Here is an 18,584-nt window from a genome sequence, read left to right on the forward strand (position 1 = left end):
TTCAGTTGAGGTAGTTTTCAGTGTCTATGGGAACCAGGCTGATGCCCACTTGTGCCACTGTCATTTAGTATTCTGCTCATATGCGACAGTTGTTAAGGCCCCCCGAACCCCGGAGGCAGAAATCTCTTGGATGGCTGATGAGTTAAGAAATGTCTCACTGCCCAACGTTTGAAAAGAAGCCATCTCAATGGATGATCCGGTCTAGACAGTTACCAGCACGAGGAGCTGTCACCGTTACTCATGATATGTTGTCATACGCCCTGGAGTGAGAGACGGGGAGACGAGCAGCAAATGATGTGAAGAAAAAGCAGTCGAGAAAAGAGAAACAGATATCCATCCCTCCTCCCCTCCTCCTTCCTGTGATGGTAGCTAAGGCCGGGCGATCAACTTGGACGGGGTTGAACCGTTTGGAGACGTACTACGGCACTACATACCTCCACAACGACGCTAGGAGTCGGGCTTGGTGCTATGGGTGCAGCAGCTCCCAGCGAGTCCTAATGCTCCTCTTGACCCAGAGGTTTGGGAATCAAAGGTACATCTACTCTACTCACTCCACTACTATACTACCCCTCTACTATACTACGCCTATACTCCTCTACTATACTACCCCTCTACTATACTACCCCTCTACTATACTACCCCTCTACTATACTACCCCTCTACTATACTACCCCTCTACTATACTACCCCTCTACTATACTACTCCACAACTGTACTACCCCTCTACTATACTACCCCTCTACTATACTACCCCTCTACTATACTACCCCTCTACTATACTACCCCTCTACTATACTACCCCTCTACTATACTACCCCTCTACTATACTACCCCTCTACTATACTACCCCTCTACTATACTACTCCACAACTGTACTACCCCTCTACTATACTACCCCTCTACTATACTACCCCTCTACTATACTACCCCTCTACTATACTACCCCTCTACTATACTACCCCTCTACTATACTACCCCTCTACTATACTACCCCTCTACTATACTACCCCTCTACTATACTACTCCACAACTGTACTACCCCTCTACTATACTACCCCTCTACTATACTACCCCTCTACTATACTACCCCTCTACTATACTACCCCTCTACTATACTACCCCTCTACTATACTACCCCTCTACTATACTACCCCTCTACTATACTACTCCACTAATATACTACCCCACTAATATACTACCCCTCTACCCTTCTACTCCACTACCCCACTACCCTTCTACTCCACTAATATACTACCCCACTAATATACTACCCCACTAATATACTACCCCACTAATATACTACCCCACTACTATACTACCCCACTACCCCTGTACTATACTACCCCACTAATATACTACCCCACTAATATACTACCCCACTACTATACTACCCCACTACCCCTGTACTATACTACCCCACTACTATACTACTCCACTACTCCCCAAATGAACAGAGGACTGTGTGTAGTGCTGCTGCATGTTTGTGTGATTGTGCAGAGGAGGATTGTCGGGGGGGGGGGGGGGACTTACGATCATTGGATCCCATGCTGATTAAGTCATCAGAGTCCACGTTGTGAACAATGGCCGACTTGTACCCGGCCTTCTGGGCATTAAGCACCTGCGGGAGACAAAATATTTGTGTTCAGTGTGTGTGTGTGGTTTCTATGGATCAGTGTGCGTTCAGCCAGCCCACATAAACACTTGGACCACCACAGAACAGCGACTCATATTCACAGGCTCAGGATCAGACAGTAGCTATCCCCATACTGTAGTAACTATCTCCATATTGTATCCATACTGTAGTAACTATCTCCATACTGTATCCATACTGCAGTAACTATCTCCATACTGTATCCATACTGTAGTAACTATCTCCATACTGTATCCATACTGTATTAAATATCTCCTTACTGTATCCATACTGTAGTAACTATCTCCATACTGTATCGATACTGTAGTAACTATCTCCATACTGCAGTAACTATTTCTATACTGTAGTAACTATCCCCATACTGTAATACCTATCTCTATACTGCAGTAACTATCTCCATACTGTATCCATACTGTAGTAACTATCTCTATACTGTAGTAACTATCTCTATACTGTAGTAACTATCTCTATACTGTATCCATACTGTAGTAACCATCTCTATACTGTATCCATACTGCAGTAACTGTCTCTATACTGTATCCACACTGCAGTAACTATCTCTATACTGTATCCATACTGCAGTAACTATCTCTATACTGTAGTAACTATCTCCATACTGTATCCATACTGCAGTAACTATATCTGTATCCATACTGTAGTAACTATATCTGTATCCATACTGTAGTAACTATCTCCATACTGTATCCATACTGTAGTAACTATCTCCATACTGTATCCATACTGCAGTAACTATCTCCATACTGTATCCATACTGTCGTAACTATCTCCATACTGTATCCATACTGTCGTAACTATCTCCATACTGTATCCATACTGCAGTAACTATCTCCATACTGTATCCATACTGCAGTAACTATCTCCATACTGTAGTAACTATCTCCATACTGTATCCATACTGTAGTAACTATCGCCATACTGTATCCATACTGCAGTAACTATCTCCATACTGTTTCCATACTGTCGTAACCATCTCCATACTGTAGCCTCTGCCAAGCCCTCATTCCAACTCCATCACCCATACTCTGTGGGCCCTGGGATAGGTCTACTGGCTTAAGGGGAGGGATTGAACTCTACTGTAACTGACATCCCTTCGGGGCAGGGTGTGAGTGTGTGATTAAATACGTGTCAATGGTCGCGCAGACGTCTGGTCCATAGGTGCACTGTGTGTATAATGACAATGACATGCTATATGGCCACACCAAAACACGAAGGACAATGAGGCTAGATTTAAAATTGGGAGGATACCTAGTCAGGAATGAACACACTCAACTGAAATGTGTCTTCTGCATTTAACCCAACCCCTCTGAATCAGAGAGGTGCGGGGGACTGCCTTAAATCGACATAATTAGCATAGTGTGTAATGTGGCTAAACACATAGCATTCTGAAAGAAATCTACAGGCTAAAATAACTTACTTCATAGAGTCGGTGGTATGCATTAACTTATAGAGGGCATGTAAAGTTCTGTCATGTGCTGGCAGACTCCAGTAATAACAGTGTTGCCCTACAGGTTAACACTGTTGACATGGAGCCATATAGCCATGTAGCCATGTAGCCATGGAACCTGGGAGTGTGCTTTGCCTCCATGTCGAAAACCGTTTGACATTTCACTACTAACAACTCATCTGTTTAGGACCTTCTTCCCAGAAAGTACTCTCAGGAGAGAAAAAAAAAATAAGAAAAGAAAACAGGCTTGAGTTTAAAATACAACAGCTTCCCCTGCAGTGGTAAACATTGGTCCTGCTCCCTCGTGTAACTGTGTCCCTGCTACAACAGAGGCTCCAAAACAGGAAGAACTTGATGAGGAAACCCCATGAATGAAGTAATACTGCTTTACAGCCTTCATTTATATTCACAAACTGCCACTAGGCTATGGATGAGAAAAGGGGATGTATTCAGACCCCCTTGAATTTCTCCACATTTTTGTTACTTTTACAACCTTATCCTAAAATTGATTAAATCTTTAAAAAAAAAAATTTTTTAAAAGGGTTTAGACATTTTTGCAAATGTATTAAATGTAAAAAAAACAGAAATATACACTGCTCAAATAAATAAAGGGAACACTGAAACAACACAATGTAACTCCAAGTCAATCACACTTCTGTGAAATCAAACTGTCCACTTAGGAAGCAACACTGATTGACAATACATTTCACATGCTGTTGTGCAAATGGAATAGACAACAGGTGGATATTATAAGCAATTAGCAAAATACCCCCAATAAAGGAGTGGTTCTGCAGGTGGTGACCACAGACCACTTCTCAGTTCCTATGCTTCCTGGCTGATGTTTTGGTCACTTTTGAATGCTGGCGGTGCTTTCACTATAATGGTAGCATGAGACAGAGTCTACAACCCACACAAGTGGCTCAGGTAGTGCAGCTCATCCAGGATGGCACATCAATGTGAGCTGTGGCAAGAAGGTTTGCTACGTCTGTCAGCGTAGTGTCCAGAGCATGGAGGCGCTACCACGAGACAGGCCAGTACATCAGGAGACGTGGAGGAGGCCATAGAAGGGCAACAACCCAGCAGCAGGACCACTACCTCCGCCTTTGTGCAAGGAGGAGCACTGCCAGAGCCCTGCAAAATGACCTCCAGTAGGCCACAAATGTGCATGTGTCTGCTCAAACGGTCAGAAACAGACTCCATGAGGGTGGTATGAGGGCCCGACGTCCACAGGTGGGGGTTGTGCTTACAGCCCAACACCGTGCAGGACGTTTGGCATTTGCCAGAGAACACCAAGATTGGCAAATTCGCCACTGGCGCCCTGTGCTCTTCACCGATGAAAGCAGGTTCACACTGAGCACACGTGACAGTCTGGAGATGCCGTGGAGAACGTTCTGCTGCTTGCAACATCATCCAGCATGACCGGTTTGGCGGTGGGTCAGTCATGGTGTGGGGTGGCATTTCTTTGGTGGGCCGAACAGCCCTCCATGTGCTCGCCAGAGGTAGCCTGACTGCCATTAGGTACCGAGATGAGATCCTCAGACCCCTTGTGAGACCATATGCTGGTGCGGTTGGCCCTGGGTTCTTCCTAATGCAAGACAATGCTAGACCTCATGTGGCTAGAGTGTGTCAGCAGTTCCTGCAAGAGGAAGGCATTGATGCTATGGACTGGCCCGCCCGTTCCCCAGACCTGAATCCAATTGAGCACATCTGGGACATCATGTCTCGCTCCATCCACCAACGCCACGTTGCACCACAGACTGTCCAGGAGTTGGCGGATGCTTTAGTCCAGGTCTGGGAGGAGATCCCTCAGGAGACCATCCGCCACCTCATCAGGAGCACGTGGAGGCCACACACACTACTGAGCCTCATTTTGACTTGTTTTAAGGACATTACATCAAAGTTGGATCAGCTTGTAGTGTGGTTTTCCACTTTAATTTTGAGTGTGACTCCAAATCCAGACCTCCATGGGTTGATAAATTTGATTTCCATTGATAATTTGTGTGATTTTGTTGTCAGCACATTCAACTATGTAAAGAAAAAAGTATTTAATAAGAATATTTCATTCATTCAGATCTACGATGTGTTATTTTAGTGTTTCCTTTATTTTTTTGAGCAGTGTATTATTTACATAAGTATTCAGACCCTTTGCTTTGAGCCCAGAAATTGAGCTCCGGTGCATCCTGTTTCCATTGATGATCTTGGAGATGTTTCTACAACTTTGATTGGAGTCCACCTGTGGTAAATTCAATTAATTGGACATGATCTGGAAAGGCACACACCTGTCTATGTAAGGTCCTACAGTTGACAGTGCATGTCAGGTCGAAGGAATTGTCCGTAGAGCTCTGAGACAGGAATGTGTCGAGGCACAGATCTGGGGAAGGGTACCAAAACATTTCTGATGGTCCTTGGTCAGGGAGTTGACCAAGAACCCGATGGTCACTCTGCCAGAGCTCCAGAGTTCCTCTGTGGAAATGGGAGAACCCTCCAGAAGGACAACCATCTCTGCAGCACTCCACCAATCAGTCCTTTATGGTAGAGTGACCAGACGGGAGACACTCCTCAGTAAAAGGCACATGACAGCCTGCTTGCAGTTTGCCAAAAAGGCACCTAAAGGACTCTCAGAATATAGTGGGGCAAAAAAGTATTTAGTCAGCCACCAATTGTGCAAGTTCTCCCACTTAAAAAGATGAGAGGCCTGTAATTATCATATGTACACTTCAACTATGACAGACAAAATGAGAAGAAAAAAAATCCAGAAAATCAAATTGTAGGATTTTTAATGAATTTATTTGCAAATTATGGTGGAAAATAAGTATTTGGTCAATAACAAAAGTTTATCTCAATACTTTGTTATATACCCTTTGTTGGCAATGACAGAGGTCAAACGTTTTCTGTAAGTCTTCACAAGGTTTTCACACACTGTTGCTGGTATTTTGGCCCATTCCTCCATGCAGATCTCCTCTAGAGCAGTGATGTTTTGGGGCTGTTGCTGGGAAACACGGACTTTCAACTCCATCCAAAGATTTTCTATGGGGTTGAGATCTGGAGACTGGCTAGGCCACTCCAGGACCTTGAAATGCTTCTTACAAAGCCACTCCTTCGTTGCCCGGGCGGTGTGTTTGGGATCATTGTCATGCTGAAAGACCCAGCCACGTTTCATCTTCAATGCCCTTGCTGATGGAAGGAGGTTTTCACTCAAAATCTCACAATACATGGCCCCATTCATTCTTTCCTTTACACGGATCAGTCGTCCTGGTCCCTTTGCAGAAAAACAGTCCCAAAGCATGATGTTTCCACCCCCATGCTTCACAGTAGATATGGTATTCTTTGGATACAACTCAGCATTCTTTGTCCTCCAAACACGACAAGTTGAGTTTTTACCAAAAAGTTATATTTTGGTTTCATCTGACCATATGACATTCTCCCAATCTTCTTCTGGATCATCCAAATGCTCTCTAGCAAACTTCAGACGGGCCTGGACATGTACTGGCTTAAGCAGGGGGACACGTCTGGCACTGCAGGATTTGAGTCCCTGGCGGCGTAGTGTGTTACTGATGGTAGGCTTTGTTACTTTGGTCCCAGCTCTCTGCAGGTCATTCACTAGGTCCCCCCTTTGTGGTTCTGGGATTTCCCCTTTGTGGTTCTGGGATTTTTGCTCACCGTTCTTGTGATCATTTTGACCCCACGGGGTGAGATCTTGCGTGGAGCCCCAGATCGAGAGAGATTATCAGTGGTATTGTATGTCTTCCATTTCCTAATAATTGCTCCCACAGTTGATTTCCTCAAACCAAGCTGCTTCGGGACAAGTCTCTGAATGTCCCTTGAGTGGCCCAGTCAGAGCCCGGACTTGAAGCCAATCTAACATCTCTGCAGAGACTTGAAAATAGCTGTAAAGCGATGCTCCCATCCAACCTGACAGAGCTTGAGAGGATCGGCAGAGAAGAATGGGGAGAAACTCCCCAAATACAGGTGTACCAAGCTTGTAGCGTCATACCCAAGAAGAATTGAGTCTGTAATCGCTGCCAAAAGGTGCTTCAACAAAGCAAAGGGTCTGAATTCTTATGTAAATCAGTTTAATTTTTTTAATATATTTTCAAACATTTCTAAAAACCTGCTTTTGCTTTGTCATTATGGGGTTTTGTGATGTCATCATGGGTATTGTGATGTCATCATGGGTATTGTGATGTCATCATGGGTATTGTGATGTCATTATGGGGTATTGTGTGTAGATTAAAATACATTTTAGTATAAGGCTGTAACGTAACAAAATGTGGAAAAAGTTAAGGGGTCTGAATACTTTCCGAATGCTCTGTATATGCATACTCCCATGCTTAGTTGAGGTATTTCCTGTTTGGCAGCCATTTTGTTCAGACCTGCATGGTCTTTCTCTGTGTGGATCATCATGATCTATACGCACGCACGCAGGCTGGGTTGGCAGGGCAACCTGTTATGGTTGGTGCAGAATTCCAGTTTAAGTCATGGTTGAAATTGTTGAGGAAGCCTGTGATATTGTGGCGTGTGTGTGTGTGTGTGTGTGTGTGTGTGTGTGCTTGTGTAAAAAGGCAATTGCCTGTTTCCTTTACTCACAGAGTAGACAGCCAAACAGACTGTCACAGTAAGTGTGGTAAACTAGAGTTTCCCCCCCCCTTCCACCCTGCTGTAGTCTGTACTAGTTTCTCTCTCTCTCCCAAACATGCACACACACACACACACACACTCGCCCGAACACGCACGCACACACACACACACTCGCCCGAACACGCACGCACGCACACACACACTCGCCCGAACACGCACGCACACACACACACTCGCCCGAACACACACGCACACTTGCCCGAACATGCACGCGCGCACACACACACTCGCCCGAACACGCACGCACACACACACACACACACACGCCCGCACGCACGCGCACACACACACGCACACACTCCCCCAAACACGCACGCACACGCACACACACACACTCGCCCGAATACTCGCTCGAACACGCACACTCGCCCGAACACGCACACTCGCCCGAACACGCACGCACACACTCGCCCGAACACGCACACTCGCCCGAACACGCACGCACACACTCGCCCGAACACACACACACACACACTCGCCCGAACACACGCACACACACACACACACACACACACACACACGCGCCCGAACACGCACACACACACACACTCGCCCGAACACGCACGCGCGCACACACACACACGCACACTCGCCCGAACACGCGCACACACACGCACACTCGCCCGAACACGCACGCACACACACTCGCCCGCACACACACACACACACACACACACACACTCGCCCGAACACTCACACACCTTTTAGCTACAGCCAAATTATTGCATAAACACACCACGGTCTTACGGTCTTTAAAAGTCCAGTTAATGGAGAGGCCAAGACCCAAGACCCCACACCCTCCCCTAACTACATAGATCCTAGGCTTTAAATTCAATCAAGACCAAATCAAATACTTAAATGTACAATTAGACTAAGTGAAAGGATGTAAGTGTAGTGTGTAAGTGTAGTGTGTAAGTGAAGTGTGTAAGTGTAGTGTGTAAGTGAAGTGTGTAAGTGTAGTGTGTAAGTGAAAGGATGTAAGTGTAGTGTGTAAGTGTAGTGTGTAAGTGTAGTGTGTGAAAGGATGTAAGTGTAGTGTGTAGTGTGTAAGTGCAGTGTGTAAGTGAAAGGATGTAAATGTAGTGTGTAAGTGAAGTGTGTAAGTGAAAGGATGTAAGTGTAGTGTGTAAGTGTAGTGTGTAAGTGAAAGGATGTAAGTGTAGTGTGAAGTGTGTAAGTGAAGTGTGTAAGGATGCTACAATTGCAAAAACAGGGGGAAAAAAATGTCATATTAGACGCTTGAATCACTGTAGATGCCTAATCCAACTTCACTTACAAAAACTAAACATAAAAAGGAAATAAAAATCCTTCTACGAAGTCCCCTCGTAAATGATTTGGGGTAAAGATGTGTTATCCTTGGTGTAAATTGCAAGTGAGAGTGAGGCACAGGGAAAACCTGTAACAAAATAAACCATGAAAGAGAGCTGAGAAATCAGGTTGTCTCAGTCACGCGGAACTCGCTGTGAGCCCAGATAGCCGGAGCAGCGAACCTCATCTGTTGAGATGAATAATGGATGTGTGGCCCTCTCAGTGGCTTTCAGAGATGCTGTGTTATGTTGCCCCCATCCATCTATCCACTGAATGCACCAAAGTAGCCTAGCGATAGCTTGTTTAAGCCCTGAGCCTATAGGTTATTCTAGGCTTTCACTCCCCACATTGTACCCAATATAATAGTCTGGTATCATTTTTATGTTGCTATGCTAAGATAACAAAATGTAACTGTTCATTCAGACAAAGCGGATGAGCGAAGAGTTGTTTGACGGAATCAAGATGCTAACAGACATTAGCGCAGCCTTTTGTTAGTCACTGTCATTTTCTGCGCTCTGATTCGTGTGGGTGTATTTGTGTGTGAACGTGTGCGCGCGCGTCTGTCTGTGTGTGTGTGTGTGTGTGTCTCCTTAAGGAGGCTGCCTTTGAAGAGAGACAGAGAGAGCCAGCAGATAATTCTTGTTAAGTCTAACAGCCCTGATGCTGTCTCAACCCACCCCCTTCATTCCCACTGCATAAAACGCTTACAAACTGGAACAGAGGAGACAAATCCAAGCCAATGAGGCAAGAGTTCCAGACCAACTTTTCCCACTGGTGCTACCAACTTTTTCATTTGGCGGCACAAGCACATGATTTGGTTTCAGCTGCACGGCGAGAATGACCTGTGCTCGGTTTTCCAATAGCGATGGAAAGTGAGTCGTAAGAAGAATTTGTCGATACTGATAGTATCAAAACAAAAAGGGAGCGCTGTTCCCAGGTCAGCTTTCTCCATTCAAAGCTTACCTTGACATAATAATTATTTCACAATACTGATGACGGATCAGCACCTAGAGAGATTTAAAGCGCCTACGCCTGCACATTTTGGAGGTGGCTTATTCTAATGCTTTGCCAATAAAAAATGTACTAAATCCCAGATTCGGTATATCATTGCAGACGTTATACAGCTCATGAAATATATTGAGACAAAGTACTGACAGTATCCTACAAGAAGCTAAATGGAACAATTGATTGCACACTGCCTTTTGCCTACTGTTGATATTTTAATTCAGTCATCTCAGCTTTAATTCAAAGCATTTTATACATGACCTGTATCAATTGCAAAGACATAGGCGGCGGTGCACAATTGGCCCAGCGTCGTCCGGGTTCGGCCGTCATTGTAAATAAGAAATTGTTCTTAACTGACTTGCCTAGTTAAATAAAAGGTTAAATAAAATAATAATAAAGTTATCGGGAGGTCACAGAGAGATGAAAACCATGTGATTATGTTGAACAGAGATCTTCTTTGTATAAAGTGACACGGGAGAGAGAGGGGGGGGGGGGGGGGGGAGCATCTAACGGCGCACTAGGCTGTTCCACGAGTAGTCTTGAGGCAGGCGTTAAGATTCCAAGCATTTTCAAGTGCAACGTTAACAACGATGGGTTTTTGGGAAATAGCTCAAGAGATTTAGCGATGCTCCTAGCCTTAAGATGCTTTTGGGGAAACCATGCCCACAATGTACCTGCATTCCATCCAGAACCAGGCTAATAACGACTAGCCGTATTTTAAAATGAGCATGCCCTTGCAGAGCTTGACATTCAGGTCAATTTTCCAGCGGCTCATCTGGCCGTTACCAACCGAAACAAAGTGGGTGTTGCGTAATATTTAAATGTTATCTTTACATTTGCAGGCTTAGCAAGTAGCCTACAATGACCTACCCTCACAAATAATTACACTTTAACGTTACGATATCTTATTTACATTGACTGTTTAGAGGGAAAAGATTTAAGCCGTTGCACAATCTCAAAAGGGGGTGTTATTGTCAGAGAACAACCCTATAAAATCAGTTTGCGTTTTTCCCGGTTTAATTTTTCCCGGGTTTCCGAGTTTCACTCACTTTTTTATAGAAAAACTAAAACAATGTCTAAAGCATATCAGGATATGTCTGGAAACAATCCCCCCCCTACAAAAAAATGGAGGGTGTAGTTGCCCCTTGATTCAACTGCAAGAGACTGGTGGTGGTGGTTTTGTACAGTACTAGAGACTGTTGTGGTGGTTTTGTACAGTACTAGAGACTGTTGTGGTGGTTTTGTACAGTACTACAGACTGTTGTGGTGGTTTTGTACAGTACTACAGACTGTTGTGGTGGTTTTGTACAGTACTACAGACTGTTGTGGTGGTTTTGTACAGTACTAGAGACTGTTGTGGTGGTTTTGTACAGTAATAGAGACCGTTGTGGTGGTTTTGTACAGTCATACAGACTGTTGTGGTGGTTTTGTACAGTACTACAGACTGTTGTGGTGGTTTTGTACAGTACTACAGACTGTTGTGGTGGTTTTGTACAGTACTACAGACTGTTGTGGTGGTTTTGTACAGTACTAGAGACTGTTGTGGTGGTTTTGTACAGTAATAGAGACTGTTGTGGTGGTTTTGTACAGTACTAGAGACTGTTGTGGTGGTTTTGTACAGTACTAGAGACTGTTGTGGTGGTTTTGTACAGTACTACAGACTGTTGTGGTGGTTTTGTACAGTAATAGAGACCGTTGTGGTGGTTTTGTACAGTACTACAGACTGTTGTGGTGGTTTTGTACAGTACTACAGACTGTTGTGGTGGTTTTGTACAGTAATAGAGACCGTTGTGGTGGTTTTGTACAGTCATACAGACTGTTGTGGTGGTTTTGTACAGTACTACAGACTGTTGTGGTGGTTTTGTACAGTACTACAGACTGTTGTGGTGGTTTTGTACAGTACTACAGACTGTTGTGGTGGTTTTGTACAGTACTACAGACTGTTGTGGTGGTTTTGTACAGTACTACAGACTGTTGTGGTGGTTTTGTACAGTACTACAGACTGTTGTGGTGGTTTTGTACAGTACTACAGACTGTTGTGGTGGTTTTGTACAGTACTACAGACTGTTGTGGTGGTTTTGTACAGTACTACAGACTGTTGTGGTGGTTTTGTACAGTACTACAGACTGTTGTGGTGGTTTTGTACAGTACTACAGACTGTTGTGGTGGTTTTGTACAGTACTACAGACTGTTGTGGTGGTTTTGTACAGTACTACAGACTGTTGTGGTGGTTTTGTACAGTACTACAGACTGTTGTGGTGGTTTTGTACAGTACTACAGACTGTTGTGGTGGTTTTGTACAGTACTACAGACTGTTGTGGTGGTTTTGTACAGTACTACAGACTGTTGTGGTGGTTTTGTACAGTACTACAGACTGTTGTGGTGGTTTTGTACAGTACTACAGACTGTTGTGGTGGTTTTGTACAGTACTACAGACTGTTGTGGTGGTTTTGTACAGTAATAGACGGTTGTGGTGGTTTTGTACAGTACTACAGACTGTTGTGGTGGTTTTGTACAGTAATAGACGGTTGTGGTGGTTTTGTACAGTACTACAGACTGTTGTGGTGGTTTTGTACAGTACTACAGACTGTTGTGGTGGTTCTGTACAGTAATAGAGACTGTTGTGGTGGTTTTGTACAGTACTACAGACTGTTGTGGTGGTTTTGTACAGTACTACAGCCTGTTGTGGTGGTTTTGTACAGTACTACAGACTGTTGTGGTGGTTTTGTACAGTACTACAGACTGTTGTGGTGGTTTTGTACAGTACTACAGACTGTTGTGGTGGTTTTGTACAGTAATAGAGACTGTTGTGGTGGTTTTGTACAGTACTACAGACTGTTGTGGTGGTTCTGTACAGTAATAGAGACTGTTGTGGTGGTTTTGTACAGTACTACAGACTGTTGTGGTGGTTTTGTACAGTACTACAGACTGTTGTGGTGGTTTTGTACAGTAATAGAGACTGTTGTGGTGGTTTTGTACAGTACTACAGACTGTTGTGGTGGTTCTGTACAGTAATAGAGACTGTTGTGGTGGTTTTGTACAGTACTACAGACTGTTGTGGTGGTTTTGTACAGTACTACAGACTGTTGTGGTGGTTTTGTACAGTACTACAGACTGTTGTGGTGGTTTTGTACAGTACTACAGACTGTTGTGGTGGTTTTGTACAGTACTAGAGACTGTTGTGGTGGTTTTGTACAGTACTACAGACTGTTGTGGTGGTTCTGTACAGTAATAGAGACTGTTGTGGTGGTTTTGTACAGTACTACAGACTGTTGTGGTGGTTTTGTACAGTAATAGAGACTGTTGTGGTGGTTTTGTACAGTACTACAGACTGTTGTGGTGGTTCTGTACAGTAATAGAGACTGTTGTGGTGGTTTTGTACAGTACTACAGACTGTTGTGGTGGTTTTGTACAGTACTACAGACTGTTGTGGTGGTTTTGTACAGTACTAGAGACTGTTGTGGTGGTTTTGTACAGTACTACAGACTGTTGTGGTGGTTCTGTACAGTAATAGAGACTGTTGTGGTGGTTTTGTACAGTACTACAGACTGTTGTGGTGGTTTTGTACAGTACTACAGACTGTTGTGGTGGCTTTGTACAGTACTAGAGACTGTTGTGGTGGTTTTGTTCAGCACAATGTACAGTGTAGGCTACATGTAATGGCAGAGTTGGCAAAACAAATCCCCGTGATTGATACAAATCCTCATGTTACCGCTCATTACATTTTTTTTACATGTTTTGTTTAACTAGGCAAGTCAGTTAAGAACAAACTCTTATTTACAATGACGGCCTACACCAGACAAACCGGGATGTTACTGGGCCAATTGTGTGCCCAATCACGGCCGGTTGTGATACAGCCTGGAATCAAACAAGGGTCTGTAGTGACGCCTCCAGCACTGAGATGCAGAGCCTTAGACCGCTGTGATACAGTCTGGGATGGAACCAGGGTCTGTAGTGACGCCTCTAGCACTGAGATGCAGTGCCTTAGACCGCTGTGATACAGTCTGGGATGGAACCAGGGTCTGTAGTGACACCTCGAGCACTGAGATGCAGAGCCTTAGACCGCTGTGATACAGTCTGGGATGGAACCAGGGTCTGTAGTGACGCCTCTAGCACTGAGATGCAGTGCCTTAGACCGCTGTGATACAGTCTGGGATGGAACCAGGGTCTGTAGTGACGCCTCTAGCACTGAGATGCAGAGCCTTAGACCGCTGCACCACTCGGGAGCCCCTTAATAGGGATGTTTTTGAAGGAAGGCCTTGACAACCCTATGATGGTTGAAGTGAGGAGCTCCTCAGAGGACTTAGTATTTTTGTTCATGTTGTTCAGTGTTCTTAAAGGTTGACTCAGCTAAATGACGTTGCCACCAGCCGCACTGCAAATAAGCATCCTTTGGGGATTAAAAAATATATATATATATATTCTATAAGCGTTTGACTTTTTTCATGTTATTTATGCAGTTTTGAAGGGTTCTCGTGTACTGGTGAGAGGACACTCAGGCTGCTTCTCCTCTAATGCCAGTGTGTCGTCTGCCTGGAATCTGAGAGGAATTCAACCTCTACTGGCTCACAGAATGTTTGTATGGGCAGAGATAAGGACATTCAGTGCATTCCTCACTGCGGAATGAGAGAGAGAGAGATAGCAAGCGAGCAAGAGAGAGAGAGAGAGACAGCGAGAGAGAGACAGAGAGAGAGAGACAGCGAGAGAGAGAGAGAGACAGCGAGAAAGAGAGAGAGACAGCGAGAGAGAGAGACAGCGCGAGAGAGAGACAGCGAGAGAGAGAGACAGCGAGAGAGAGAGAGACAGCGAGAGAGAGACAGCGAGAGAGAGACAGCGAGAGAGAGAGAGAGAGAGAGAGAGAGAGACAGCGAGAGAGAGACAGCGAGAGAGAGAGAGACAGCGAGAGAGAGAGAGAGAGAGAGAGACAGCAAGAGAGACAGCAAGAGAGAGAGAGAGAGAGAGAGAGAGACAGCGAGACAGACAGAGACAGACAGCGAGAGAGACAGAGACAGACAGCGAGAGAGACAGAGACAGACAGCGAGAGAGACAGAGACAGACAGCGAGAGAGACAGAGACAGACAGACAGACAGACAGACAGACAGACAGACAGAGAAAGAGCGAAAGAATGAAAAGAAGAAAAAAATGTGTAAATCAGAGCCTACCGAGACATGAAACCTCACAATGAGAAATCGATAGCACACATACATGCTTGGATGGACGGACACACACACACAGCTCTTTTCTTAATCCCAGCCTGAAGGCACCACATGTCTGCAAACAAGCACCAGAGTAACAACATCCTCCATCAGAATTGAACAGCCATTACTGTTAATTACTGTAATTCCCGGGTGACAATAAAACAAAAGCACTTTAAATGAAGCATTTCCTTCACCGTTAGCTTGACAAGAGTATTTATTGAAGTCTAAACCTCTAAACTGAGGTCTACGGTCAGAAACAAAAAATGTTTCACTCTCTTCATTTTAGCACGCTGGAAGCCGCAAGGTTAGCTAAAAAGATAACTACCACACTGAATGAACATAGCGTCTTCGTGAAGCCTCAGTGAAGGGTTAGTAACCTGTGTATGACCAATTATAGAGAGACTCGACTAGGGCTTTGGCAGTCGTTGCATTTTGTCAGTCGGTTATTATCATGCAAATGACTGCCGGTCTCACGGCTATTAACCATTAATAAACAAACACTTTCAGCATCTCCAGGCCTCCAAACATACAATCCTCTGACACAACCAAAGAATTTCTGCAAAAACGGTCAGAAACCGTCTCAGAGAAGCTCATCTGCGTGTTCGTTGTCCTCACCGGGGTCTTGATTTGACTTCAGTGGGCAAATGCTCACCGGCACACTTGAGAAGTGTGCTCTTCGTGGATGAATTCCGGTTTCAACTGTACCGGGCAGATAGCATACAGCGTGTATGGCATCGTTTGTACGAGCGGTTTGCTGATGTCAACGTTGTGAACAGAGGTGCCCCATTGTGGTGGTGGGGTTATGGTATGGGCAGGCATAAGCTACAGACAACGAACACCATTGCATTTTATTGATGGCAATGTCACAAGGATCTGTACAGAATTCTCGGAAGCTGAAAATGTCCTGCATACTCAGACATGTCCCTCATTGAGCATGTTTGGGATGCTCTGGATCAACGTGTATAACAGCATGTTCCAGTTCCCACCAATATCTAGCAACTTCACCCAGCTATTGAAGAGGAGTGGGACAACATTCCACAATCAACAGCCTGATCAACTCAAATGCGAAGGAGATGTGTCACGCTGCATGAGGCAAATGGTGGTCACACCAGATACTGACTGGTTTTCTCATCCACATCTTTTTTTTTTTAAATGTATTTGTGACCAACAGATGCATATCTGTATTCCTTGTCATGTGAAATCCATAGATTAGAGTTTAATGAATTTACAAATTTCTTATTTGAACTAAAATCCTTGAAATTGAAATCCTTGAAATTGAAATCCTTGAAATTGAAATCCTTGAAATTGTTGCGTTTAAATTTTTGTTCAGTGTAGCTGACAAGATATGTACAAGTCCTGTGCAATTCTTTTATAAGACTAATACAAATGAATTAGGCTGACTAAAATGGATAGGATATGTTTCCCCCATTCTGGAGTGAGTGTGCATACGAAGTAGCTACGTTGAGCATATCAATGATCACTTGAAACTGGTCCTATTATATGCTAGATTTTGAGATATTTGGCTAATTTAGTTGCGAATGATTAAGAACATTAGAAGTTTGGTCTGCTTGATGAGACTACAGGCTTGTTGAGGATTTGGAAAAAGTCGCAAAAGAGCTCTGTTTCTTACCTCAGGCGGCACACCCCATTCTCTAATCATGTGATCACCCATCAGACTTTACTAACGTGTAAAATGTGTTCTAATTTAGAACGGGGAAAATACGTGTCGTGTACGCACTCAAATAGCGAATGGAGGCCGTTTTCCCGCAGTCACCTCATGCATCAACCACTGTTTGTGGAGCGCGCAGCCTCTTGCTGTGCGACAGGTGATATTCCGCCCAATCTCTGTATCCCATGGGCTCTCCAACCATGTTCCTGAAAGCTACCCAGTGGTTCATTTGGGAAACCAAGTGAAATATTGTTTTCACAACAAAACATATATCATTAAAAGTGTTGACAACTCTGCGCACTTGCTTGAGAAAGGAATTAAAGAGAAAGGAGGAGGATATGGAAACTCACTGTGGTGAGATATTCCACAGGGAAAAAGGTAACGTGTCAGCCTATTAATTACGAAAGTATTTTTTTTAAATGCTCTATTACTAGGCTATTCAAAATCAAATACAGATTCACTATAATTGTAGGCTAACTCCAAGTCGCCCGGCACAATCAAAGAACCAACAGCATCACCTAGGATATGTTCTCTCCCAGACTCATGGAAAGACAGTTTGGAGCGTAGCACAAGGTAGCCAGTCCATCCAGTAAGTAATACAGTCCAAACTCAAAGGTGATTATGATTACTTGTTTAACTTTGGAGTATAGACTAGACCACTTACAGTGGGGCAAAAAAGTATTTAGTCAGCCACCAATTGTGCAAGTTCTCCCACTTAAAAAGATGAGAGAGGCCTGTAATTTTCATCATAGGTACACTTCAACTATGACAGACAAAATGAGAAGAAAAAAATTCTGAAAATCACATTGTAGGATTTTTAATTAATTTATTTGCAAATTATGGTGGAAAATAAGTATTTGGTCAATAACAAAAGTTTTTCTCAATACTTTGTTATATACCCTTTGTTGGCAATGACAGAGGTCAAATGTTTTCTGTAAGTCTTCAAAAGGTTTTCACACACTGTTGCTGGTATTTTGGCCCATTCCTCCATGCAGATCTCCTCTAGAGCAGTGATGTTTTGGGGCTGTTACTGGGCAACACGGACTTTCAACTCCCTCCAAAGATTTTCTATGGTGTTGAGATCTGGAGACTGGCTAGGCCACTCCAGGACCTTGAAATGCTTCTTACGAAGCCACTCCGTTGCCCGGGCGGTGTGTTTGGGATCATTGTCATGCTGAAGACCCAGCCACGTTTCATCTTCAATGCCCTTGCTGATGGAAGGAGGTTTTCACTCAAAATCTCACGATACATGGCCCCATTCATTCTTTCCTTTACACGGATCAGTCGTCCTGGTCCCTTTGCAGAAAAACAGCCCGAAAGCATGATGTTTCCACCCCCATGCTTCACAGTAGGTATGGTGTTCTTTGGATGCAACTCAGCATTCTTTGTCCTCCAAACACGAGTTGAGTTTTTACCAAAAAGTTATATTTTGGTTTCATCTGACCATATGACATTCTCCCAATCTTCTTCTGGATCATCCAAATGCTCTCTAGCAAACTTCAGACGGGCCTGGACATGTACTGGCTTAAGCAGGGGGACACGTCTGGCACTGCAGGATTTGAGTCCCTGGCGGCTTAGTGTGTTACTGATGGTAGGCTTTGTTACTTTGGTCCCAGCTCTCTGGAAGTCATTCACTAGGTCCCCCCGTGT

General features: G+C 44.2%; 1 protein-coding gene across 2 annotated transcripts in view; it reads right to left on the reverse strand.

The window, feature by feature from the left end:
* LOC110508833 (E3 ubiquitin-protein ligase RNF13) overlaps positions 1-18,584 on the reverse strand; it is an 84,666-nt gene that overhangs the window by 20,726 nt on the left and 45,356 nt on the right. For both annotated transcript variants that reach the window (XM_036987041.1, XM_036987109.1), the window contains exon 5: positions 1,531-1,618. In XM_036987041.1, coding sequence (XP_036842936.1) covers positions 1,531-1,618 — 88 coding nt within the window. The remainder of the gene's footprint in view (positions 1-1,530; positions 1,619-18,584) is intronic.

The sequence above is a fragment of the Oncorhynchus mykiss genome, chromosome 1 (assembly GCF_013265735.2).
Source record: "Oncorhynchus mykiss isolate Arlee chromosome 1, USDA_OmykA_1.1, whole genome shotgun sequence".
NCBI classification, from domain to species: Eukaryota; Metazoa; Chordata; class Actinopteri; order Salmoniformes; family Salmonidae; genus Oncorhynchus; species Oncorhynchus mykiss.